The 26,471-nt window shown below is 40.6% G+C and overlaps 1 protein-coding gene across 1 annotated transcript in view; it reads right to left on the bottom strand.

The window, feature by feature from the left end:
* Positions 1-2,666: 2,666 nt before the first annotated feature.
* SPATA16 (spermatogenesis associated 16) overlaps positions 2,667-26,471 on the bottom strand; it is an 81,312-nt gene continuing 57,507 nt past the window's right edge. Inside the window, exons 8-10 of the mRNA XM_074834596.1 lie at positions 21,505-21,669; positions 16,949-17,032; positions 2,667-3,549 (exon numbers count right to left, since the gene is read on the bottom strand). Of these exons, the coding sequence (XP_074690697.1) occupies positions 3,433-3,549; positions 16,949-17,032; positions 21,505-21,669 (366 nt within the window). The 3' untranslated portion in view covers positions 2,667-3,432. The remainder of the gene's footprint in view (positions 3,550-16,948; positions 17,033-21,504; positions 21,670-26,471) is intronic.

Below are 26,471 nucleotides of genomic sequence, written 5' to 3'. Positions count from 1 at the left end.
TTCCCTCTGACTGGGGTGGAAGAGAACCGATTTCTTGGGGTGCTCCTGACATCTAAGGCACTCGCCCGTAGAGATGAGGAGGTTCCAAGACTCTCTTCAAAGTTCTGAAGCCAGGAAGAGACTGCCTCCACAGTTGGCGTACATCTTAATCCTTCTCCCATATCCATTTCTGGATAGTACATCGCAGCCAAGCCCGCAGAATACGAGGATGGTGCACCTTTAATCACCTTCCTCCACATGGCCCGTGTGCACAGGACATCCTCTGGATTTTTAGGGGCTTCATCATTATTTGGATCACTATAGATGACTTCCAGCACTGCTAGTTCTCTCAGGTACTGGACACCTTCATCCGCAGTAGCCCACTTCCCTGGGGAGTTATCCGTAAGATCTTCCTTGAAAGGATATCTTGCTTTAACACTTGAAAGGAGCCGTCTCCACAGACTGCAAATTCCTGTTTCTTTTCCAATTCCCCTTTCAATTCCTCGATCTCTAGCAAGGGAACCCAGCTGTTGGGCTTCCTTACCTTCCAGCTGCTGAGCATCAGCCCCATTATCCCAGCATCGAAGCAGCCAGGCAGCAATCCGCTCACCCGGCTGGCGGCTATAGTCTTTCCGCAGATCTCGCAGTTCTGATGATGTCAGGGACCGGGTAGTTTCTGCCTCCTGTTTGAGTTCTGTTATTCCCTCTTCTGACCCCTTTGCTGAAGGACCCGCTTCTTCCTCCTCTTTTTCGTCCCTTATTAATCGAGGGTATGGACCTGTTGTTCTCCTTGTCCACTGTTTCTTTTTTACTACTGGGGCAATCTCTGCTGTTATTGTTTTTGTTTGAGTTCCCGTTTCCACCACAGTCCTTTGAGAGCACTGAACTGCAGCTCGATAAGCATAGGCCAGGCCCCAGTACAGCGCTAGGAGTTGCTGATTTTCATCGGGATAGACAAGGCACCCTTCTATCAGGTGTTGTGTCAGTTTTGCGGGGTTGCTTGCCTGTTCAGGGGTAAGATCCCAGGCTACAGGAGGTGATAACCGTCCTAGGAATCTGCCCAAATCCTTCCACTCCCCCTGCCACCCAGGGACAGGCCGCCTCAGGGCACATTTTGGTATTCTCTCACCCAAAATTTGCTTTCTCTTACACCAAAAACCTAACGAGCTCCACACAGCCCACAATAGGCGAATAGCATTAATGAACAGTATCAAAGAGCTAACATAAGGATTAATAAGTACTTCGGGAGCTTGCAGAATAAAACCACTCATGATGTTCCCAATTTCTTCCAGCATGTTCCCGAGCTTAGCAAAATAAAGATAAGCAGAGCAATAAACAAACCCGTGACCAGCACAAGAGCTTGTCGCTTACTAACTGCTATAGCTATAGCACAATTAATATAAAACTGCCGTTGTCCCGCCCCACGTTGGGCGCCAAAATAGACTGTGGTGGTTTGACCTTGGCTAAATGCCAGGTACCCACCAAGTCGCTCTATCACTTCCCCCCCCTTCCCCTTTTTTTCTCAATAGGGCAAAGAAGGGAAAGAAAATAAGATAGGAAAACAAAACAACCCTTGTGGGTAAAACAACAGCAGTTTTAATATAAGCAAAGCGAAGCAAAGGTCCGCGCGCGGAAGCAAAAAAAAGAAAACAGATTTATTCTCTACTTCCCATTAACAGGCGATGTCGGGCCTTCTCAGGAAGCAGGGCTCTGATATGCGTAGCGGTTGCCTCGGAGGACCAAGGGTGACCCCACCCCCTTCCTCCTTTCTCCCAGCTTTATACTGAGCAGACGTCATATGGTATGGAATATCCCTTTGGTCAGTTCGGGTCAGCTGTCCTGGTTGTGTCCCCTCCCAAGATCTTGCCCACCCCGTCCCACTGTGGGGGGGGAAATGTCAGAAAGAGCCTTGGTGCTGTGTAAGCACTACTCAGCAGTAGCCACAACACCAGTGTGCTATCAACACCCTGCCAGCTCCCAGCATAAAACACAGCACCATGAGGGCTGCTACAGGGGAAAACCAATTCTGGCTCAGCCAGACCCGATACACTGCTCATCAAAGATGGATGATTGCCACTATGTGTCATAAAACTTCATCTGACAAAACCAACTCCATAGCAAAATAATGCCATCTCCAAAGGGCAATAATTCTTTGCTTCTCTGTCCCACATGTTTAAGGAGCTCAGACTAGCTCAGATTTTCTCAAAAAGATTTCTTTATACTTATTCTGTTAACAATGAACAAAGGGCGATCAAAGCTTTTTTGCTAGTTCTTTCTTAGTTTTCAAAAATCTTTTATGAGAGCCTAGGAAGATGGTCTCTAGCAGCTAAAAATCTGTAGGATTTAGACTCCTATCTGTGATAAATAGATGATGGGAATTAAGTGGCTAAATACCTTTGAGGTCCTGGATTTTTAATTAAATCTTAGGGCTGGGGGGTGGATTTTTCCTTTCTATCTTTTTGTTTTAAAGTCACCCTTGAGTGAGAAAATATAATGAACTGAATGCTGTTTTCATAGGGTGAGGTTATTTTCTTACAAAGTAAACACAGTGAACAAAAAGGAGATGCAGCCTTAGAAGAGACTGCACACATCAGCTGGGGTTGCCTGTCAAACATCATCTGATAAGGTGATCTCTATTGAAAAGTAGGTGCGTTGCTTCGCTCACTGGTGACAGGTGTCAGGGGATTTGGGAGCCTGTGCTGCCACGAAGACCAAAGCGATGTAAGATGTGCCTACGCGACAAACTGCTGCCGTGGGAGCACAAATGTGTCACTGATCCTTAACCAACAGATTTGCACTGGAGAAGGCAGGTGCTGTTATTCTCTTTCCTGGAGTGTTTGTGCATTTTTAAAAAAACAATTACCATATAATGAGGGAAAAAATCACCCTTAGGGCACAGACGAGAGTGAAGGACTTCACACTCTTAACCATGGGGCAACAGCTGGGGTCCTTTATTTTTTCTTTCTTTTTTTGTAGTGTTGTGTTTCTTGCAGGATGCCAATTTTCATCTATAGATTGTACCAGTATCTGTAGTGTAAGGCATTAGATTGGAAAGAACGCAATATGAGGCTGAATTTTTCTTAGCTAAGGATGGAGGGATCTCTGTTTTCAGTGCTTCTTGGGTGATAATCAAGCCAGCAGGATTTTATAGAGTTTGGATGCAGAATATTCTCAGAGCAGAAAAATACAGGCCCCGTTTTGACTGGGTGTTACTATTTAAATAAACAAGACAATTTAAAATAAGCCTTTCATAGACTTTTTATCCAGCCCGTTAAGACTAATGAAGTACAGAAGTGTCTTGCTAAAGTTATTCCATAGTGAGGAGAAGGCTCATTAAGTGGAAAGGTGGCTTTTGTTGACCTGTCTATCAAATATCTACAGTGTTAATTTTCTCGTTTGCTGTGTGGCCATGTCTTTAATGCTGGTGAGGGACAGTTTTGTATTTCCTAGTCTCTAATGTTGTTGTGTACTTTGAGTACTCTTCATTTTTTCCTTCTTAGCTGCTCTCAGCCTTTTGTTCTTTAAGTAATTGTCTTCTACTTGGTATAAGTAGTCTTCAATTAGTCCAATCTGCAATTATAAAGAAGCGGTGTCAGAAGCATGTCCCTTCCCCTCTATAAAAACTTTAAAAACTTTTGCAATTAGTTTATTTCAAAACTAATTGTCATTAGAAAGAAAAATACATGAAGGCACCTCTCATACAATTGGCTGGAGTAGCAGTACCTGATTTCATAAATTTTTTTTTCCTCCTTTTCTATTTGGATTCAATTACTTTACTGCTGCGGAATAGACCTTTCATTGAAATCTGTACATTGAAAACAGGAATTTATCACAACTCTGTCTTTAAATGGCATTGAAAAACAGCCACTTTAAAAGGAAGGGATGATGAGGAAATTAATCTCAGGCAAGTTTTTCTTGATAAGGAAAGAGAACAGAGGCTTCTGGCATTTATACGCCAAAAATCAACACATGGAGAAAAATGAGTATTCCACATTGTTGTGGCAAGAACCATTTTTCTATTAAATCAAAATGAAGTTCTGAATAAATATGTTTTCCCATGAATATAATACACTAGTGAATACAGTAGAAGAATAGATGACTTCAGTCTCCCCCCCCAAAATAAAAATGTAATTATTCTAATAAAGAGTACGTTCAGATAGTCACATCTTCCTTGCAGGGGTGACTTCAAAACAACCAAAAATATAGATTAATAGTACTGTGTACAGGTATTCTGTAAATACCAGGCATTCATAATTTTATGGCTATGTCTCCCCATACCTTACCTTTATTCATAACCTTTGTCATCTTTTGCGATATGCAGCGTTTCTGTGAGGTGAAGATGAGAATCATCTCCCTTCACACTGAGTTATACTCAAGACCTAGACCCTATATAATGTGGGGATCTAAAGAATCAATCTTCCAATTGCATTTTAAGCTGAAATATTTTTTTTTTTTAAAAAGTCTGAATCTATCATCCTGACATGCATTCAGCGGAGCATTGCTTCTTTAGGCACAATACAGAACAGCTGACTGTGAATTAATCTGAGTGTGGCTTCCTATTGTATTTATTCATATATTGAGCTGTTACTAAAGTGCTCTTCAGCCCTGAAGTTGAAGCTGTGCTGTCTGCCCTGGCCATGGTTTGTGTTGGTGAGGGGTTTGCATGTGTGGGAGAGAGAAAAGGAGGCAAGCAGAAAAGTTTATGGACAATTACATCTGCCTCCCTGGGGTGTCGAGGGCACAGGGAGCGCGTTTGGGAGAGGAGCTCTGCTACCTCCTCCCCACGAAGCTTGCAGGGGTGACATTTTCAGCTGATGGACTTCACGTAGCACTGTGCATGATGCTATGGAAAAGAGTTTTCTACCATGCTGGTGAACCTTGATGGGCACTTGCTCATGGGCTTTTGCTCCTTTGTGGCAGAGAGGTCCGTTGCAACAGGAGCACGGGAAGGTTGGGGCTCTCTGAAGACAGCCTCACAGGCTGGCTCTGCTGTGACGTGCTCACCATATAAACATGCGGAGGATTAGAGAAAGGAGTCATTATGCTAGGCTCATTTTTAAGAAGCTGAAATAAAAGCTTAGGAAGTCATTGATCTGGCCAAAAACACACAGGAAGTCTCAGAAAGACTAATCACTTAGTGCCGAGCTCCAGTCCAGGGGCTTAGTCATATTAAAAACAACCACCAAACCCCCCAAACTCTTCTGCAACAGACCAAATTAAAATGTCTACATAACTTTCTTCTGTGGTTAGAAGTAATCTTTTCTATTTTGCTTGCGTTTGGATGAGCACAAAGGGTGTTAAGAAGAAGGGAAAAGGGTCCCAGGTGATGGGTAGGTTGTGGGATGAGGGCAAAGGGGGCACCAGAAAAGCCACAGTTTTTACAGCGGCTGCTTTAGGACCATCCCACAGTGGCTGCACTGCTGGTGATACCACCAGAAAGCCCCGGTGGAATGATGTTCCTACCTTGAACCATGGCTTGGCTGCTGTTGTGTGCTTTTCATATTTGTAGAATCCCTGTCAGCTCCAGCCCCCAAAATAAGTTGTAATATGGCATATCAGGGGTGGAAATAATAGTTGCTTACATAATTGCAATGTTACTGACACAGCTGATGAGCTGATGATGTTATTTGCACAGCAGTGATGGCATTCAGACCCTTGCTGACTTACAATTACACTGTATGCTCTGAGCCCTAGCATGATTTAAATTACCATACAAACACAATGAAAATACAGTCTCTTGACAAGATAAGGTGGGGGGGGGGGGGCGAGGAATGGCTTAAAAATCTCTTTTCAGTGGATGCAGTGTTCAGTAGTGCTTATTCATGGCTTTTTAGCTTGCACATTTCATTTTAAGAAAGTAAATTGGAAGCATTATGTTCTGCCTTTTTGCCTTGATTTAAAACCTCCTTGTGCCCGCTCTTCTGCTGTTGGACTGCGGTGAGCCACCTTCAGGGCTCTCATTGGGAAATGCAAATTTTGTAAATCAATAGCTTCACTTTTTTTTTTTTTTTTTTTTTCCCTCCCAATAACTGTTTAAATAAGAATCCATGTGGATGGGAGTAGGCAGAAAGACAGTTTGTAGCCAGCCCCAACATGATTAGTGTTAGACCAAGAGCTGTTGTAGGAAAATGGATTTTGGAAAAGACTTGTGACTTACTACCAAGCAGAGCAATAACTGGCTACAGACTGATGCTAATCCTGAATCCCAGGGTTATATAGCTGAACCCTGCAGCTACGATATAGGCTAAAGCAGCACTGAAGCCCAAGTAGAGAGCTCTGCAGGACCTGGTTCGCAGCAGAGCATTCGCTCCTGGTGTTGCCAGTGATTCACGGGAGTCATTTTCGGCCTGATCCCAACCCACACAGAGATCAACAACGTTGGGTCAGACCTTGGCACTATATGTACTTGGATTATGTTTCCCCACCTCTAACCCCCCCAGTCCACATCGTGTCCGTGTGTGCTACAGTCTGTGGCTGGGAGCTGGTCAGCAGCATCGCATTCCATCTGCAGGGGCTGTGCTCAGCTCTTGGTAGCTGAACTTGCTGCTTGACATCCTTGGAGTGAAGTCTCTTAAATACTCTCCTGAACATATGAAACCATGCTTCTCCCATCTACCCAGCTATACAGTGTCTTAATAGTCTTGTCTCAAGTGCCTGGTGACCTGAGAACTTATGAAGACAAATTGGGCTTCAACCTATTTTTAATCCTCCACTGCTATGACATTTTACTTTCAAGATATCCTGAGCGTTTGCCCCCCGTTACTCCCAGCAGTGCAGTGGCAGCATTTCTACTTTGGATCAATGTCTACAGCCCTGGCACAGCTCGAGGCTCCTCGGTGCACGACTGCCCATGTATTCAAGTTCCTCCCATTTCTTCCTCATTAGTTTCTGATTTCAGGCTGCCCCTGACCCTATTTCTTTCACTGGATTTTTCTCTCTCTATTTAGTCTGGCCCCTGTGATCAGCTGCAGGAAGCAGAAAAAAAAGGGAATGGACAGAATGAAGATCAAATGGAAAGAGGGAAGAAATAGAAACAAAAGATGCCTTTAAAGGAAATTACATGCTTATTCTACAGCATATCTGTGTGGTACCTATAGGTCCTTTGGGATCAAGCTAAGCAGAGAAGTGTAGGGGTCTGGGGACAGAAATTTGAAAATGAATCAGGTACTCAGTAGAGTTTATTTTGTGCTCTTTATGTTAATATTGCATTTATTTCACATTGTCCCAAAATTCTCCTTTGTGCTTCAAATTCTTGCATTGATAATATTTTGTGGAAATTGTTGATTTGGGGAGGGACAGAACAAAAAGCAAGGGAATTAACTTTGAGAAAACACCTAGGTTTATGCAAGAGTACAGATATGTACTGTTGGTGTTTCAACTGTCTGCCTTCAGTTTTACACCCATGTGTCCAGGAAGGTACCTGGGGAATCAGAGCAATGGGTTAATGCTGGGTCTGCTTGCCTGTGCTTAGGGGAATTAAGTTAGGACAGAGAGATCTCTAGGCTGGTAGCTGAATGAAAACAAGAAACAGGACAAGAAAAGCAAACTTGTTTGGCCCACCTGGAGGAAGTGACACTGTTTTTTAAGCCGGAGGAATGAATGGGAAGGACAAAACCTCTGTGTGTGCCCTCAGACCAAGAAGCTGCTGGCCTCGATGGCACAACCTTTGCTGTGTTGTTGAGACACCAGCACAGAGCTGCAGCACCGACAGGCCATGTCTCAAAAGTATTTCTGTTCTTTTATTCTTGGGGAAAATCAGCTGAATGAGTGAGGTTGTGTCTGCCTTTCCTCAGTGCCACACATCAAGGTGTTTTTATTCTGACATGGAGTGAGAAAGTGAAAAGCATAATTAGTGCACCAGAAGTACCTGGATGGACTGTAGGTCAATTAGTCTGCTCTGAATCCTGGTTCTGAGTTTGCTGGGAGAAGAAAATGATCTGTGGTCCATGTGGATACCGAGGTGATCACCTCATTCTTAACTGAAATGGTTTGCCATCATTCTCTAAGTTTGGGCAGAATCATGAACACATGGTTTTGGTGCACTTATCTAATGGAGTTTATGAAAACAGAGAGCAACAAGCAATGCAACAGGATTAGCTGGAGGGGTGAACCGCAGAGGGTCTAATCAGGTGAGGCAAAATATGTTTTCCCTTCGGTTTAGGATTTGATTTGGACCTACAGGAGTTTTTGAAAATGACATTATATAGATCCACACAAAGATAAGGAACAATACAGGCCTTGTTTGGAGCATGTAAAAATACTTCTAATCTCGCCCTTTTGTACATGTTGTCTGGTGATAGATAAAGGGGAGAGACTTGCTGCTGTGAGCATTCAGCCCTGCTCTCTGGATGCCATCCTGATTGATTCACTCGTGGTGTGGAGGGATATGTAAGCAGCACTTGCTGGCTGAGCTCAATTACAATCATCGAAAGATTTCAGTGTAAGGGACCTCTGGCGGTCATCTAGACCAACCTCCTCTTCAAAGCAGGGCTTCATGGGAAATTCACATCTCCTTTTCTGAAAAACTTACTGCATTTCTGGTTGCAGTAACTTGCCTGGATACATCTGGTTTTGCCCTGAAATACCACAATATAAGTATATTCTTTGCCCTTCCTATGCACTCATTGGGATAAGACATCCCACATACTGTTCCTAATTACATGATGTGTACCAACTACGATGGGGGAACACTGTGATACTATCCATCATTCAGCATGGTTTTGTCCAAGTCCTGATGGGCCACAGATGTCATGAAACTTGTCAACCTTTGCTGCAAGGGGGCTGTTCCAAGGAACAGATGTCCATGTTCAATGGCTTACTAACTGTAAGACAAAGGAAGCTTCGCAGCTTATCCAAAAATGGGGGAGCTATTCTCATCACAAGTTAACTTGAAAACACATGTGTCTTTCTTAAAAGATCAGCATGAATTTAAATACAAATGCAAAATGTCTGTTATAGTACCTGCTAAAGAGTTTAGAACAAAATGAGAAACAGCCAAGATCCCACAAGGACAAACTCCTGTAGGAAAATAACTTTGTTTAGAAAAAAATGTAGATGGATAAGCAGAAAGCAGACCCTGTAAACTGTAAAACTGTAAAAGTATGTCTTGCATGGGTGCATGTGTATGCATTCTCTATAATGCCTAAACATCCGAAATCCCAGTACAGATCAGGGGAGTCACTCTCAAATAAGAAACAGGTCCTTTTGAAAATATATGCAGGAGCTATAAATAACATGTAATGGCAAAAAGGATCTTCTGGCATACAGAATCTATTTTTATTACTTGAGAGCTATTAGTAATAGAAGGCAAATGAGCTGCCTTTAAACATGAAGTACCTCTCAACATTTTCTTTTGTCTCCCAGAGCTACTTGCTAAAGCACTCTTTGGAGTGAATATACCAAAGAAACAGTACTTGAAGGGTCTATGAGTAAGTAGGGATGGCTGTATAGAGCACAGAGGAAAAGCTTGAGAAAAGCTACTCATATTTTAATAAAAATTAAATCCCAGTCTGTACCTTCCATTAAGGTCAGTTAGAACAAAGGTTTCTCAGTATTGGGGGAAAAAAAAAAATCACGATTTTACTGTTTGTGTGTTAAGTGAAGAGCATTTGAGCTGCTATGGCTGCTTTTGGAAGGGGTTTGCAGAGTAACGCATGATCCGAAATGCCACGGGCAGGCCAGAGTCACTTCCCTACGTTTGTTTGGCAATGTAACCCCACTGACTGCACAACTCTGGCCCTGGACCCACCCACTTCTAGAAATGCTCATAGCTTCACATGCTGATGCCAAAGATAAATACGTTGTCCCTCATGCTCCATTTCTGTGTTTTCACATGCCTCGTTTGTACTCACTGCCTTTCTTTAAAGAAACAAGTCTGACAGACAGCTCCGTAGTGCATTTCCATTGTAAAGGAGTAAGTTCAGTGAAACACTGAAAGGCAGTGTTTGCCAGTAGGTTCTTAGCACTCTAACAAAGCTTCAATGCTAAAAGCAGATAGAAAAAAGAGTGTTTGTTGATGAGGAACTGAATAAGAATAATATTGATGCCAGTAATGAATTACATTTATTAACTACCTTACAACTCAGACAGTCCTTTTGGACTTTATAAGCTCTCTTGAAATCACTGTCCAGTGCAGTGTTTGCTATGAGCAGTCTTATTGACTCATGCTATTTTTCACAGCAGTAACAATACCTGGTAGCAAGTGTTTATAGGGCTGGAGACCTCCTCTGGTAGAGGGCAGCAGGTAAGCAGACTGCTCATTTATAACTGACAGCATGATTAGCAAGGGCTGGGGAAATGTTTATCTAAATCCTTACGTGGGGATTATTAATGTCCAGAATTGCCTGTGATTTAACTGCCAGGCAGCTACAACCAGCTACATTATTCCAATGTTTAGGACATTTACTGCTCAGTTGCTAGATTTGCTGTATTTAAAATTATTCCAGTGACTTATCATACCATATAGCTTGGTGGAATAGACCAAAGCCTTTCTCATCACAAAACACTAGTTCCCAATAGCATTAGCAGCGTTTTGTTGTAGCTGTGATGGCCTAAGCATTTATGGGTATAGATGATAACTGTTATTAGACCAACTGATTTAGCTGGAAAAAAACATGCTTTTACGTACAGAAACTTTCCTTCTGGTGTGGAACAGCAAACTTGAAACTTCCCAAGTCTGCTTCAGACTTGAATAAAACCTTGTATGCCCAAAAGCTCACTGTTTCTTAGTAGTGAGAATCTTTGTTTTTATATTGCAATACTGGTCTAGCTGTGATGCGGAGGTATAGCTGTTTAGTGTGTGGTCGCTAAATAGCTCAGCTTTATATTAAATGCTGGTGTCTGGAGGGTGGGAAACGGGTAGGATACAATTGCTTCTTCCACTGTAGCTGAGGGCTATGTAGACATCTTGCTGGGGCATCTTTTCTTCTCTTGTATGCAAGACACAAAGAACCAGAGACTCATGAGGGCAGAAATTGATTTTAGGGACCAGGAGTATTGATAACTGCTGAAATCCCACTGTCACCTCTCTCTTTCACAAAGAGCTCTGTGAATGCTGTCACACTTTTATTGTCCCTACAGTGGGGCTGAATTTATTAATGGCACTTTTTGGTTCCTACATTTCTTTTGTATTGCTTCAGATTCAGTGGGGCAGATCTCATTTTCTACTCGTGTACTCTCCTAACTTCCTCTGCCTGCTCTGAAAACTTCATTCAGTGCCAGGTTAGAAATCTGCCACAGTTACTTCCTGTCCCTCTCGAGGCTGTTGCTGATTCTGAGTTAATCCTTTCCAGAATGTCTTAATATGTTTTTTCTAATCTTAGCATGAAGCCAATCTTTGGTCAACTCGAACAAAAATTTTTGTAGTTTTACCTGGTTGCTCTGCTCTTAGTTTCCTTCATTCTCAGTCTGCCTGAATCAGTGCCACTAATACTATTTTCCTTTTGCATTTTCACTTTTCTGACTTCATTACACATTATATGTTACACATTAGACTTCCACTTCTGTTTCAGAAAATGTGCTTTCCCATCCCTTGCTTTCCCTTTTCACAATGGGTCCATGCGTTCATGAAACGTGTGGCTGCATCACAGTCCTCAGAAGAGAACAAACCAGGAACCAGTTTCCTTTTTATTAATTCAGGAATAGCCAAGTTTGAGTCAAAAGAGTGCACCAAAACGCAACAACTTTTGAAGCTTGTGTGCTTTGAGAACAAGTGCAGTTCCCGGTGGCTGTGGCATGGGCTTGGATGACTTTACAAGACGTTACAAAGTCACATACATCAAATAACTGTCGTACTAGCCAGAACAATACTATTCAGCAACACGTCCACTTTCCATCAACATACTATGAATCTACCTCCTTGCTCCTCTGGCTGACCAAAACCCTAGCAAGTGTATGGCCCTTTTCCATGGCTTGATTTTCAATTAAGAGATAATGTCAGTGGAAGAGCACAGTTCATCAGATAGTGTTCCCCTGCTGTTGCAGGAGGCAGAGATGTAGTAAACAGAGGTCAACTGCTGAAAATCTGTGTGCCTGACTAAAAGATTATATAATACTTTAGGCTAATTTTACTTCATTTCATATTCACATATATTAGTGCAGCTTTTGTTATATACTTATCCTTATGTAAGTTACATCTGTTCTTTTATTCACTCATCCATGTTTGCTCTGCTTTCAGATTTATGAAACAGGCATTCCACTGAGCTCAGCAAATGATGGGCATAATAACTTATCTAAATTGCAAAGTATGTGATGCCCTTGAGGTAAACTCAGATGTGAAGGTTTTATGAAGTGTCTCACATGTGGAAGCGTAGGAAAGTGTTTATTTGCCAACTCCTGTCTCTCCTTTGACTGTTCAAATGATGTTAAGAGGATCCTATGAAACTGCTATGAAAGCCTAGGGGCTAAATGGAGGAGAGAGTTAGAACTACATTATTATCTTCATAGGGGAAGCAGAGCCATACTGGCACTTGCACTTATATGGCTCTCCTCTCTTTGGATGTCAAAAGTTTCTGGTTGATAGGCTCTAAAGTATCTATTTATTTAACAAAATGCCTCTCACTGTAACAAGATTGTGAGCTTTATTAATGAATTTATTCTTATGGGATAGGGAAGTCATCTCTTTTTATTTCTTTTTCTCTTACAAGACTGCAGGAAACAAAGGCCCTATAAAGGAAAGGGGGAGCCTTCCTGCCATTTCATGTATCTGAGATACTCTAAACCCCAATGCCTCTGTGCAGCTGCTATAAAGTCCTGTAATGGCCATGCAGAGACCTGGTTCCCTGAGTTACTCAGGATCAAACTTTACTGCTAGTCCCGGGATTCATGTTCATGTCAGGTCTCAACAAAGAAGCTAGTCGATAATGGCCAGACCTCGCTATTATGGTAGTGTCCCCATCTGCTTAAGACCCAGTAGCTGGACCAAGTCTTGTGGGACTGAGCTGAATTATTAGATTAGTTCCCCTCAATCTATTTTGGAAGTTTCCTGTTCATTACTGCTGAGCCTTGTGCATCAGAGATCATTGATTAAACCACTGAGCTAAATCAGTTTTGTTAAAATAATAAATTGAAATCTAATTTGAATTGAGAAGAGAATTTACACTTTAAAATCCAGTAAGCAAAAATACATTTCTACCTCTGTTCACTGGTGAAGACTTAAGCCTCTTTAAAAGAGAGGGTTTGATGCTCTTTCCCATAATGTTTCCTATTGATGACTTTAGGTGGGCTTCCCATTCATAAGGGTGGCTTCAGAGAAGTCCATTCTCATGTAATGCTGATGGCGTGATATTTAAGTACCTTCACAACTCAAACTATAACACAATTTAGACAGAGACAATAATAATAAAAAAAAATTCCTAAGCCCTAGTATGATGTCTTGATTCCTCTGTAAACCCAGCAGTCTAGTCACCAGCAAGTTCTGTTTGGGAATTTCTGACAACTATAAAAGGAAGGGAGGAGGTAAAAATTTTTTTAGGAATGCCCATGTTCCTGAGGTAGACTGGGACTCAGTGCATCTGTTAATTGCTTGAAAGGTCTTAGACCCCAGGTGTCTGTTTCCCCACATCACTAATACAAAGCTCACATTTTATCCAGGGGACTGCAAGGAAAAGTGTCAGTAAAATCCTGAAGAATAGGGATTTTGGGAGACTGACCCAGCCTGTTTTTCCTGCCTCTGAGGCATTCTTCAGGGATATCTAGTACGTGGGTAAAGCCTCTGTAGAAGGATAGTTCTTAATCTCCCAAAGTAATCTAGGCTGCCCTGGGTCAGCTCTCCTTGGGACTGGAGAGTCCGTAGCCTGGTAAGACTGAGAAAGGTATCTTCTCTGCAGTGATGTTCTCTTTTCTCCAGCTAATTACGAGGTCATTTTTCATCTCTTTGTATTTAAAGCTTCCAAAAATAATTAGCCTATTTGATAAATCAGTTTGCTTAAAAACATAAATTTGTCAGTGAATTGGATGAGCAGCATAGCACCCAAAACACTTGAAGCTACACATATATTACTACTTTGTCAGTCCTGTGAATTCAAAATTGCCCAGATTAATTTCAAACTAATTTGATAAGCCCTCCACTGTGACAAAAGGAAAAGTGTTTGTGTGTCAGGCTTTGTGCCCTTCTATGTCAGATTTCAGCCTGAATGAATTTTTTATGGCTGACTCTAGAATATAAAACTCTGAAAACAGTGGTTTGTAATGGCAATTCTGACAGACCCTTTAACCATTTGGAAAATAGGCACTGCTATAATTCTGCTGCATTAGAGAAAATTTTTGAGTGCTTTCATTAGGTGCAACAGCTGTTTCTATTGCAAAAGCCAAACTTCATTGGTGGTAGTGTAGCTGTCAGCTTTCCAGAGTTTTGCGTTTATAGCTGATTCTATAAACTCCTTTATGTTCTTTTTCGCTTTCCAATATATGTAAATTAATTCAATAGCAAAAATACAAATAACTACCTTGTAACTAGATGTGTGTGAAGGTTCTTTGTAGGCTCCTACAATCAGTGTCATGTGATGAGCGTACTGAGAAATACGGAGCTTTTCAAAATAGTTCTAGCACAATTGACAGGCAGTAATCCACACCACATCAATTTTTAATCATCAGATTTAATCCTCCTTCTTAGTAATGTGTTTTGTAACCTAGCGTAACATTCTTAATTAGAGCTGATTTAAAAAAAACTCACTCCACAAACGAACAAAAAAATCGAACAAAAAAACTTCCAAGCTTCCCGAGTGTTTTCCTGTCTCCTCTATTTAAAGAGAATTTTTTCCTAAGAACATACTGAATATGCTGAAATTAAATTTTGGAAAAAAGTAAAGCAGAAAAGAAATATTTGATGATGCTTTTCATTTCTTTGCTCGGATATATATAGAAAAATATTCTTGTATTATGAAAGAAACAGTAAGTTCTGCTTGGAACAAGATACCTCAAAGCAAATAGTTATCTGAGTTGTCAAAAATGAAATGCAAAACTATGTTCAGAATGCAAACAAATTTTGAAGCACCAAATTTTAAAATGGCAGAGAGCAGATTTTCATGGATTCAGTAAATTTTATTCCCTAATACTGAATTATGCACAGATTTGTGTGGCATAATATGGGATACCAGTCCACTTTTAAATGTTAGCTTGATTTCTGTTAAGATTATACTGAAAGTAAATTATTCAAAGAAATATAAAGGATGTATGTACATACATACATATGAATACACTGAAAGAAGATACTTTATTTTACTGAATTTGTAATGAAATTTTAGCCACTGTCTGTTGAAATATGTGGAATCTTTTTGGTACCACCAACAAACTTCTAATGAGCCTTTAATAAATATTTAGGTATCTGTGTCTTGGTACTTGGTCTAACTTTTAGCTGCGATCCTTTCTCAGCAGCCTCTGAACTGTGGTCATTCAGAGTTGTGAAAATTGCACTGGTAATTCAAGCACCTAACTGTGGATTAAAATCCTGACTTTTGAAAAAACTTTGGAAAACTCTCTTTGATATTTAAGTCTATTATCTGAAAATGGGGAGGATAAGTGCTGGAGAAGTACAGAGAAAAGGTTAGTTGTAAATACATCATTAATGCTTTGCCTTCATCTAGTTATCAATGTTTACTAAATGTGGCAGGAAATATGTATGTAATTGTGTAAATATATATCATTCGTATCATACGTAGAGTTTGTATTGCAAAAGACTCTCATACGATCTGTAGGCAGGTGTGAGAGATTTAGAGACTATTCTGGCACAACATAAAAGTGGTATGAATATTTATCTTTTGTTTTGCCTCGCAAGCGTTTGAAAGAGATGAAACCTAGTCTGTCTATAATTTTGGGCATTTTGGTTACTTTCTGAAAGCATTCTGTACTTGGAAAACTTTATTAAGAGCCACTGATCTGACAGCTAACTGAGGCAATACTCAGACTTTCTCTCAGAGGAGATGCCTTCTGAAATTTTAATTCAAATCACTTGGAAATACAGACTCTGAAAATACCTTGACCCTCCACCCCTGTGATTTCTTTCAGACATCTCTGTCTTATTTGCTTATCCTGGTTACACTGACTCAGTGCAGCCAGGGTTTGGATTTTCAGTATCTTCCCTGAGATCTGTCTGTAAACTCTAAATCCCAAAGATGGACAATTTCAAGTCCCAACAGTGCAGAAATTCAAACCCTCTGTTCTCCAGCCTCCCACCACAGCTGCAGCCCAGAGCGAGTATGTGTCTGTCTGGGATCTGACAGAGTCATAAGACAGAGTAAGACCAATGCTTTGAACCATTAGTAACATTTTCCCTTCCTGGTGATGCATTGCTATCCTTTTCCTCAGAAGTGGTTGAATGTTGATGGTGTTGAATGCCCAGAGCTGTGATTTGCTCTGGTTTGAAAGACTTTATAAAAATGTAAGATACTCCTATTAAATCCCAGCCTGACCTATTATTCATTACATCGGGTCAGATTCATCTGTACAGAGAACCAATACAAGACTCCCTGTATTTCACAAATCCTTTAAGAATTAAATTGACCAGTTGCTGTGCAGAGACTCCAGAAAGGCATTTACATGTCTTTTACATCTCACATCACCAAAGCCTCATCTGAGCTCCACTAAGGGACCTAATTTGTTGAACTGAATTTTATTCCCTAACAACTCCCCCCCCCCCCCCCCCCAATTAGCACACTACCCCATATGACCAAGATGGAAGTAGAGTTATCAGCCAAAATAAAGCTATTCAGGGTTTTGGTGTTGTTTTTTTTTTTTTGTCAATTAGATAACCACATGATACTATTAACATGGACAAAGATCAGCCATAGGGGCTAAAGCAAATAATGAATATGTATTTGTGGCTAGTGCCTGAGCTCTAATAGAGTTCAAGGCACACAGTCAGGTTTCAAATGGCACCTACTTTCTTTTCTACCTTTTGAACAGATATGACTCAGGTGGACATTTACTCCCCAAGGAACAATATACTCTCCTGCCCTTTGCCGCAGGTTTTTACCTTCTGAATTTTATTCCACACACGTCCTTTATCACTACTTCTTCCTTCAAGGGTGTCCATGGCATCTGCCATTAGCGACTGCAGCTGTGGCACCAAGATAAAAATTATCAGTGTGGAATTCACACAGAAATAACTTCTCTAAATACACAGATTAAAACCTAATTAAAAAATCATTTGTACGCTGATGATTTTATTACTCATCTTTCACACAATGAGCACTGCCACCTCATCTTTGCTTCAGCCATTACACTGTATTATTGTGGATATAAAATACTTAACAATGGGAAAAAATCCTCCGGAAAATTTGTATTTAAACCTATACGTTTTAATGCAGTAAATGTTTATACTTAGTAAAGGAAGACTTGGGTTGTAAAGAATAAAGGCTCCATATTTCATTCTTTAGCTGTCTGGGATATTCTGTGTCGTACATGAATGCTTTTTAGTATTTTCTCCCAAGGCTAATGTATCATAATTTAAGGCAGCATGTAAAACCTCACAAGAGGACAACACTAAAGCTGAGATGTTTTTACTGTAGCTGGAAGTATCTAGCTCATTTTCTCTGCTTTTACTATCCTTTTTCTTTGGCAAACCCTTCCTTCTCCCCATCATTCAGCATAACAGAGCATAAAAACAAGGCTGACAATTTCTAGTGTAAACTATAAAAAGGAGCTGTAGGAAAATACTTGCTAATCAGTCCTTAGTGTTACAGGGAAGGCTAAAATTCAGGTTGGTTGCAGTATTGCCTCACTCCAGTACCCTTCCAGGTTAGTTATAGCATTGCCTCACCCTGCACCCTTCCCAAACACTTGAAAATGTTTCAGTTGCTCTTAATTCAGTAACAGAGAGATAGGGTTGGATCCAGGGTGTCCTCCCACGAGCAGCCATTAGCATCAGTGTTTAGGAACAAACTGGGAGAAACCTGTATTTAATACCTGTGATATTGGTGTGCTCTATTAGGTCTGTTCCAAAATGTTTAGTGGTTAAAGTGAACCCAAACAATAGTTTTTGGTGCTTTTCCCAAATTTGTTACTCATCGCAAGTAGTTGGACAGTATAAGCATAAGCATTCATAGAGAAATTGTCTCTTCTTTCTGTACGTAGATGGGCAGCAGTGTGAGTACATAAGGTGATGAAACGTAAACCATCAGGGTTTAGGTTCATCTGCGCAAGATATAAAAATGCTGCCTTGAGGTTCAAGGAGCAGATCTGTATTTCCTTGTGTTCACTTTTGCATTCAGGTATTTGAAGTTAAAATTCTTTGTCCCAACACTGGATAAAGGATGCAGGAATCTTCTTTTGATTCTCTAAATAAATTTGCTATGGTCGGTTCCAGCCTGCTTTCTCTGTGCTTGTGCAGCCATTAAGTTGAATCTTATTGGTCCCAACATTTGATGAAAACTTTTATTTTTTTTAAGTCATGCATCAGTATTCATGAAAAACAAAACTGCAAATTTCTGGCTCTGACTTTAATGTGAAAAGAGTCAAGAACCTGTCAGAAATTTTCCATCACAATACTTTTATGACAGATAATCTCCTTCTATGAATCCAGAATAGACACAGTCCAGAGATTAAGGGTATTAAGGGCAGAATGGGCAAAGCACAAATCCTACATCAAATCAGGCAAAGGAGGAACTGGTCAGGGGAAGGGGAGGATTTCTCCATCTCTTTTCTTGGAGTGATTCTCTCTGAAAAACTGGTTGAACAGCACCTACCAGGACTGGGACCAGGACCAGGGTCTGTCACCCCTAAGGGGTTGCTCTGACAGATCAACCAGGCTGGAGGTTTCACTGCTTTGGGTGAAAAGTTAAAACAAGAAACCTTTCCAATTAAAATTTCACTGATATTGGTACATGCCAGTGAAAAGCGTCCAGTGTGTGCTCTGGTTTTAATTTTTATCACCCAAAGTTTTTCACCAGCTCCATTGGCAGACAAAATGTGCATGCTACAAGAGTGGGCAGTTGGCAAACCACAGTAATTCTCCCAAAGCTGATTTTTTTTTTTTTTTTTTTTTGAAAATTCCCTCCAAGGAAAAATGTGGCATTTTTTAAAATATCTTGTCCTCATTTGATTTTAAATTGAAATAGATTTCTGCTTTTTTAACAAGCTTTCATCTTGATTTATGAGGTACAAATATGGTGACATTGAAATCATAAACCTTGGAAAGATTTTCTTCAGGGTTTTTCCCCACTTATATTACACTGTTCAAGCTAATTGAAATCTTTATTTTGCCAGGGTCTATGAATAAATACTGATCTAAAAAGGCCTCAGCTGAAGTTCTCTGTGCCATAGATTAGAACTCTATTTATTTAGTTACAGGAAGACATTTCCACAGAAGAGTTTATAACTGAAGTGCCTTTGGGATCCTTGCTGTATCAGTGTAAATTGCACTATTATAAATTCAGTGTGTTTTAAACTTTATACAACTTATACTGTATGTGATAATAAACATCTGGCATGTTTAGCATTTTCTAACTCACACAATTTAACTGCCTTCCTTGGTCATAAAGCCTTATCTCAGTTTTACCAATGTAAATTCGGAATGACCTCAGAGGAATTACTTTAAATCTTTATTAGTACAAGTGAGATTAGAATTTGGCCAGCTCAGTTTTCTTCATGGAAAAATTTAGCTATGTCTTAAAAACGTTGCTGAAGAGTGAGAAGCGCATGGGGTCAGCATGGGTGCTGTGATTCTGACCCCATGGACATGGTGGGGCTGCCTCCATAGCATCCACTGAGAGCCACTGAATCACACCAGTACAGCCCAGTCCTGCAAATGTTTCATGCTGCCTGGGCTCCAGTGAAATGAGGAGGATGACAGGGAGGCTGAGCATTCATTTGCTCCTTGGATGGTTTGGGCGTGCAGACCCAACGATGGGCAGCAATGTTCTGCTCTTGATGCACTCACGATGTGGTGGGGAAACGGTCCCTACTGGCGTAAGAGGAGCCTCTGCCATGTGGGCTGGTGCCACCAGGAAAGATAAAGCCCATTTATCACTCCCTGGTGAAGTCACTCTGCAAGTTCTTGCTTGCCGTCATGTGCCTTAAGACTGTGGTGTCTGAAGTTTACTAAAATATTTTAGCTGCAAAGCATCTGAGCCTCCATTTGCTCTCACAGACTAGATATATTTTACAGCAGGATGACAGAACAAAGAAAAATAAATGAATGCTGAATTAATACATTTTAATGCTCTGGGCAGGGTAGCTGGTAGAGATTCTCTGCCTTTATTCTTTTAAAAAACATTTTTACCTTGGGCTCAGTAAACAAAGCATATGTGTTTCGTTGAAAGATTTACAACCTGTCACTTCAAGTGCGGACCCTTGTCCTGCCCAGTCCTACCCCTAAGAGACTGAAGACCTTTGTCTTGGGTGGCCTAGAGCCTCCCCCAAAAAGCTTTCCAGGGAGGTCAGGCTTATGATTACTACATGACAAGATACAGACAACAGTGTAATAGCCTGTGCCTAACGTGTGATGTACTGAAAATATTGTACCCTGGAGAAAAACCTATCACCGAGATATCTACCAATAACTCAAGACCCTTTAGTCAGCCTTGAAACGTGGGCCTGCTGAAGTTTAATACTAGAAAACTTGCATCAAAAGGAGAATGTCTTTTAATAACACAGTTTCTTTGCAATGTCGTTTCCCCTTATCTCGAGCCCAGACTTCAAAGTCTGGCAACCACCTCCTGCAGTTGCAGGCCGCTGCTCATCTTCCCTAAAGCAAGCTGCTGTGAAGCTTTAATTCTACAGAGCTTAGGAGCTTTGCGGGACTGCAAACAAATGTCAAGGGACCAGCTTTGGGAAAACCAAGAGTTTTTAGTGAACTGAAGTTGGATCACCAAAATTGGACTGTATTTAAATGCAGAGACTGTGGAGGGACTTTTTTTTTTTTTTATTTTCCCCTAGAATTAAATGGTTAAATTTTGCATGTACGTGAGCTCCCTCCTCCCTCCCCTATCAGAAAACCCGACAGCCTCATGGAAGAATAACCATATGGTACTTTCTGATTGCAGCTTATTGATATACTATCAAGCTATTAATGACTCTGGTTTTGCAACAGCCCTTCTAGCATCACTGCCCTCATTTTACAGAGGGAAAACAAAAGCATAGCAGGTAGACGAGTTTGTTCAGAGACAGGGACCAAGTCATACATGGAACCAGGAAAGAAAATATTTTCTTTCCTTTCCTCCCTCTCCTCAGCTTTAACTAGATTTGGCCTGTTTTGCTGCAGGTGGCTTCTGATGTTAGATATCTTAAAGTAGCATGATCTGAATAATTGCAATCATTTTCCCAGACTGATCTGGGGAGGTTTGGGGGAAAAGAAGAGGTTTTAAAAATATGCCTACAGATGAGTCATGCTGGTTCTATAAAAGTCATCCTTGCAGGTGATTAGCACCTCCTCTGACAAGGCACTGCAGTAGGATTTTAAAACTACTTCAGGTCCGCACATTTGAAAAATTACTTCCAGAGCAAATTGCAGTGCAGTGCTCTGCCCCAGTCCTTCCCTCCCTGGCTCACTGCCTCTAAAGGCCAAAATAAGTATTAGAAATAAATACTTACCAGTTTGGCATCCTGCTGACTGACGTCCTGCAGGTAGGGAATCGTTGCTAGCTCAGCCATCGCTTGATTAATCACTTGGGACTGTTCCTCGACTCTCTGCAAACGGCCGAGGAAGCTGGCGTAATGCAACTTCTCTATCCCACGTGAACACGCACAGTGATTGTCCTGTTTTCTCAGCAAAAGCAAGTAGGTTAGAAGAGAGTCACAGAAAACACACTTATCCTTTGAGTCCTATGCCTTGAGGCTTGTCATATATTTGTAAAGGTAATACTATAAGCAATGTGGCATCCAGTGCCTTTAAGATAATGCTGCTGACGATCTTTATAGAGGGAAGAAAAAAAGACTTTCTTGCCACAATCTCTCTAGTAGTACTAGAAAAAATAAATATGTAGTCATAATATATGTGAAGGGGAGTCAGCAGATAACAAACATGAATGCAATTTTCTCATTTGGAAATGGCTTTTCCATAATCCCCTCTGTTAAATATCACCTGACTTTTATGGATTGCTTTTAAAGTTTCAGTGAAGAGGTTGAGGAAACTGTGCAGTGTGTCAGCTTATGGTTTGTTTGCAGACTAGGCAAATCCATAGTTTTCAAATATATAACCCTGAGGGACTGAAACCTGCAGAGGTGGTCTCTGATCACCCAGGCAGCTAGGCACATGGTAAATTTTAAGCATGTGAATATAGAAACTCAGCCAAATGCTTGCATAAAATCTCAGCACCTGCTGAAGTGTTTGATGGATGGCAGCCTTACCACCATATTTTCAAAAGTATTCTGATGCCAAAAATGCAAATAAGCACCCTAGTGAGATTTTCAAAAGCAATTTGGCCTAGATTCCTGACGAGATGTAGCCATTGCATATCTGAATGCTCAGCCCGTCAGAGTAAAATTTCCATTCATCTAATCAGGGTTTTGAATGTATTTAAGTGTTTGAAATTCCAAGAATTGGCATCAATTTTCAAAACCACTTCCAGTATTTTTAGCAGACCTTTGTTCCGGCGGTTACATATGTGGCATGCTGATGCTGCCATTTACATAAACTTCCAGGTAGGTGATTCCAGGTCCAATTGTATATTGAACAAGGTGAAGGGAAAGTTTTGAATGACACTTTTTTTTTTTTTCCCCCCAATAAATTGTGTCCCATTTTTAAAATGAACTTCTCTTGGCAAAGAATCTTGATCATTTGGTTTGATCTTGATCTTGGTTTTGCAGAAATTTGCATTAGGCAAGCATCTAGTGTTATCAAAATGATTATCAACATAGCTCTTGTATCAAGTCTAACAACATAATGACAATGCTGTTCTTGCTTTCGATATGTCTTACAAGAATAATAATGGAAAAAAAGCTTAGTTTTAACTCTAGAAAAATATAAATACCCCTTTTAATACAATACCTAATATAATTGTAAAATAGTCTGAAATAAAAGACCATGCACTAGAGAGCAACGGCAGGAATGAAGCTATAATCTGGGAGCTCCAGATATGAAAGCAACTGAAAAAGAAAGAGCTGAGCCAATGAACTGGTGTTTCCATTGGCTGAAGGAGAAAATCAAGCACTGCAGAGGGAAAAGGCGCTCTGGTCAGCAGTTCTCTGGAGTATTGCAGATAGCTCCAGTCAGCTGTGTTTGGAGAGGTTAATTTAAACCCAAGCATCATGGAGCAGAGAAGCCAGCACGGTAGGGGATACCTCTTTTGAGAGAAGTGTGGTTTGATTAGTCTATTAATGAAAATGCCAAGAGCTTATTATTCTTCTCAATAAACATATTGCAGGGCTAAATTCCAAAGAGCGCAAACAACTGAAAAGGGAAGGAGAGAGAAAAGACAACGATAACAGAAGGATCGTTGTGTATAAATAGGTACAAATAAGACTGGGGTGGCAATTAAGCTTCTTATAATTCAGGTTGAAGGTCTGCAGTGTGTTTCACCAAGAGTAGAAAAGGTAGAAGGCTTAACTAGTGAGGACCCACCTCTGTAGCCCCCTTCCCTACTACCACAACCCTGACTCACACAAACCCAACAGACTAGTTCGAAGATGGATTTCACTCAATTTATGAATAGGATATTAAGTGACACAAAGGTGTATAATAGCAGGTGGTTTGAGCTGAGGAGCCAGGAGAGCCCTTCCAGGCCTACCTTCTCATGAACTTCTGTTGACCCACCTCTAAGAAGGGAGACCAGGGCAACCTTCTTACAAACTATTTTTATCACTTGAAGAGTCCTTTTCTGAGGTCCTGACCTAGTAGTAGTAGGAGATATCAGCAAGAAAAAAAAATTTCTGTGATCTCCAGTACATGAAGCTATAAACGTGATACAGTGTAGTTAGCATGGCACTAAAGGAAGGAACAAATTGGAGCCCCATCTCCACCTGATCATTGACGTTTGAAAGCCAGATAGCTGTGTCCCCAGGTAGAGCTGTGAGCACTAAAATAAGGAGAAGCAATCAGTTAATGAGAGAGAAAGAGGGCTCTTATCATCATGAAATATTCTCACAACACTTTAGTTGCAGCAAAAGGTTTTTCCCTGCTATTCTTGAAATCCACCCAAAACCTTTTTGTGTAAGCACTAAGAAATGAGTATATTGAGTCATCAGTTAAGAAAGCAGGTAAAAATCCTCTCTCATCATGCTGTGTCTGTTGGGGGCTTCTCCAATGATTAAGAAAGTAAAGGCAAAAAGAAAACAATTTTTTCACTGCTTGACTCTCCAGAAAAATACGAGACCATGCCATGTAGCTATGGGAAACAAATTGGGCATCTGTGCCAACATGCACTCTGTGGACATAGCAATGCTATTTAAGTTTATAGTAGGTTGGAAGTAAATAAATAAATAACTGACAGTGGGGTTTTTTTGAAGGGATTAGAGGAGTTTGAACATTGTCGGAGGTGGCGTTTCAGTGACAGTGAAAAATGCAGAAAGAGAAAGTAAATAACTGCTGCTGGCAGGAGAAAAAATTCTACAGGGAGCTGAACCACATGATGAGAATTACATGAACTAGAGCAGAATTCAAGGCGCTACTAAGCTGCAGTAAAAAACATAATAAAGTGGCCAAGCAATCAGATAAAGATGAAACCAGCTCAGGTAGGTACAGTGAAGGTTAAGTAAAGAGCAAACTTAAATGAAGACTTCAGTGAAAAAGAGTTGGCTCCTTTAACAAAGAGAAGAGATACACATTTGAGGAATCAGGTAGCAAAGGAACCAACAAATGTAATATATGGAGTCACAGTTGCATCCTGGTTACAAATGCAGTAACATATGAAGACAATATATTATTAAATTATTACTTTCAGAATGGGCCTCACCCCTATTGTCTGGTATTCCAAGGAGAACTTAAAGAAAAAAGTGAAAATGATCAATTGATGGACTTTCTCCTGAGGACTTTATTCATAATGGGCAGTCTAGCCTGAGGTGGGTGTCCTCCCAAGAGACAGCTTTCCCCAGAAAACTTTTTGCTGCACAAATTCCCTTTAAACAAACAAACAAAAAAAAATGAAGGGGTGTTTATCCCCAGAGGTGTCTTTAAAGACCTTCCTTCTAGGAGAGAAATAAGGTCCTGATGCCCAAGGATCAGCCCTGTGACATCCTCATTCCTCTGACCTTGGGATGAAAAAGCACCTACAAAAAAAGCAGATCAGCCTGTTCTGGATGGAGTTTACCTGCTATTGCTAAATACCCAGCACTAACCACGAGTAAAGATAAGACAGGCTTTCATTGCAAAAAGGAGCTGGAGAGCACGTGAGAGGAGTGAATCATGTGTCCTTTCATGTATTGAGAATTTTGGGATGATACCCCCATTTTTTGCTTTTCTCTATACTCAAGAAAGGAGTCATCCCTTATGCAACTTCTATTTATAAATAAAGTTTAATTGCTGAGTGCTAAAGAAAAAGAAAAGCAAAGTGGTTGGTCAGCCTGGATTTAAAGCAGGATCTGTCATATCCAACACGTGTGGCATGTTTAACTATCAGCTTTAAGAGCACCACTTTGCAAAAGTCTGGAATGCCCCCCAGTAGTTCTTCTTTTCTATGGTGGAGTCTTTACCACAATTTTTCAGCTCAAAATCTGAATGAAGTTATGCCTTGCGAGCAGCTCTGTAGTGTATTGCAATAACAAGTGGAAAAAATCCATCATAATGTTTCTTTAATGCCCTTGGTATCCTCCAGAAAATGTGTATGCTGAAATCTGTATGTAGTAAACACTTTCCCTCTACTTAAAAAAATAGACAACAAAGCAGTGAGATCTGTAAATGTACGCATCATGCTGTGAATCATATGGTAAGTTTTGTTCACCTTTATAATATGAGGAGTCTAATAAGCCCCTCTAGCCACTGTTTCTCCTGTTAAGTAGCATCATCTGCCATTGACACGGGACTACAGCAGGAGAAAGGCAAATCTGGTGTGTACAAAGCAGCAGAAATCACCCCAGTGAAATCACTTGATAGAATAACCACTTGTCAGTGCTGGTAATCTTGGCTGGAATATGAGAGTTGAAGGTCTGAGTGATATATATTTTTTAAGGCAAATAAAATAACCTTTGTGTCATGGTATGTGTTTATGGCATTTCCCCACCAGCAGCAGATGATGCTGTGTGGGGACCAGACTGTGACATTCTTTTTCAGATGTTTCTTGCTTTACAATACACAAATGTCCCCTTGATTTAAATGGGACTGGCTGTTCTTTATGAAGAAGTGGGGCCAATAGAAAATGTTCCGCTTTTTTAATCTTTAACTGCACGTCTTACCAACAGTGGTGTGTGTATAAATCATATAATTAGGTTGTGTAGCTGCAAAACTGAGGTGGCAGAATTGACTTATATTAAGTGTTGCCATGGCTTAATAAGCTCTGCTTTAGCACTGAGATGTTTTGTCAGAAAAAATCTGATTAGGACAAGCATTTTGGATTGTATGCTTGCATCTGCAAATGAAGAAGAGGGCAAAAAAGTATGTTTGTTCTATTAAAAACCAAGTATATTCT

Source organism: Strix aluco, chromosome 9, assembly GCF_031877795.1.
Source record: "Strix aluco isolate bStrAlu1 chromosome 9, bStrAlu1.hap1, whole genome shotgun sequence".
Lineage (NCBI taxonomy): Eukaryota > Metazoa > Chordata > Aves > Strigiformes > Strigidae > Strix > Strix aluco.
The sequence above is the reverse complement of the archived record's forward strand: the minus strand, read 5'-3'. Positions and strand labels throughout refer to the sequence as shown.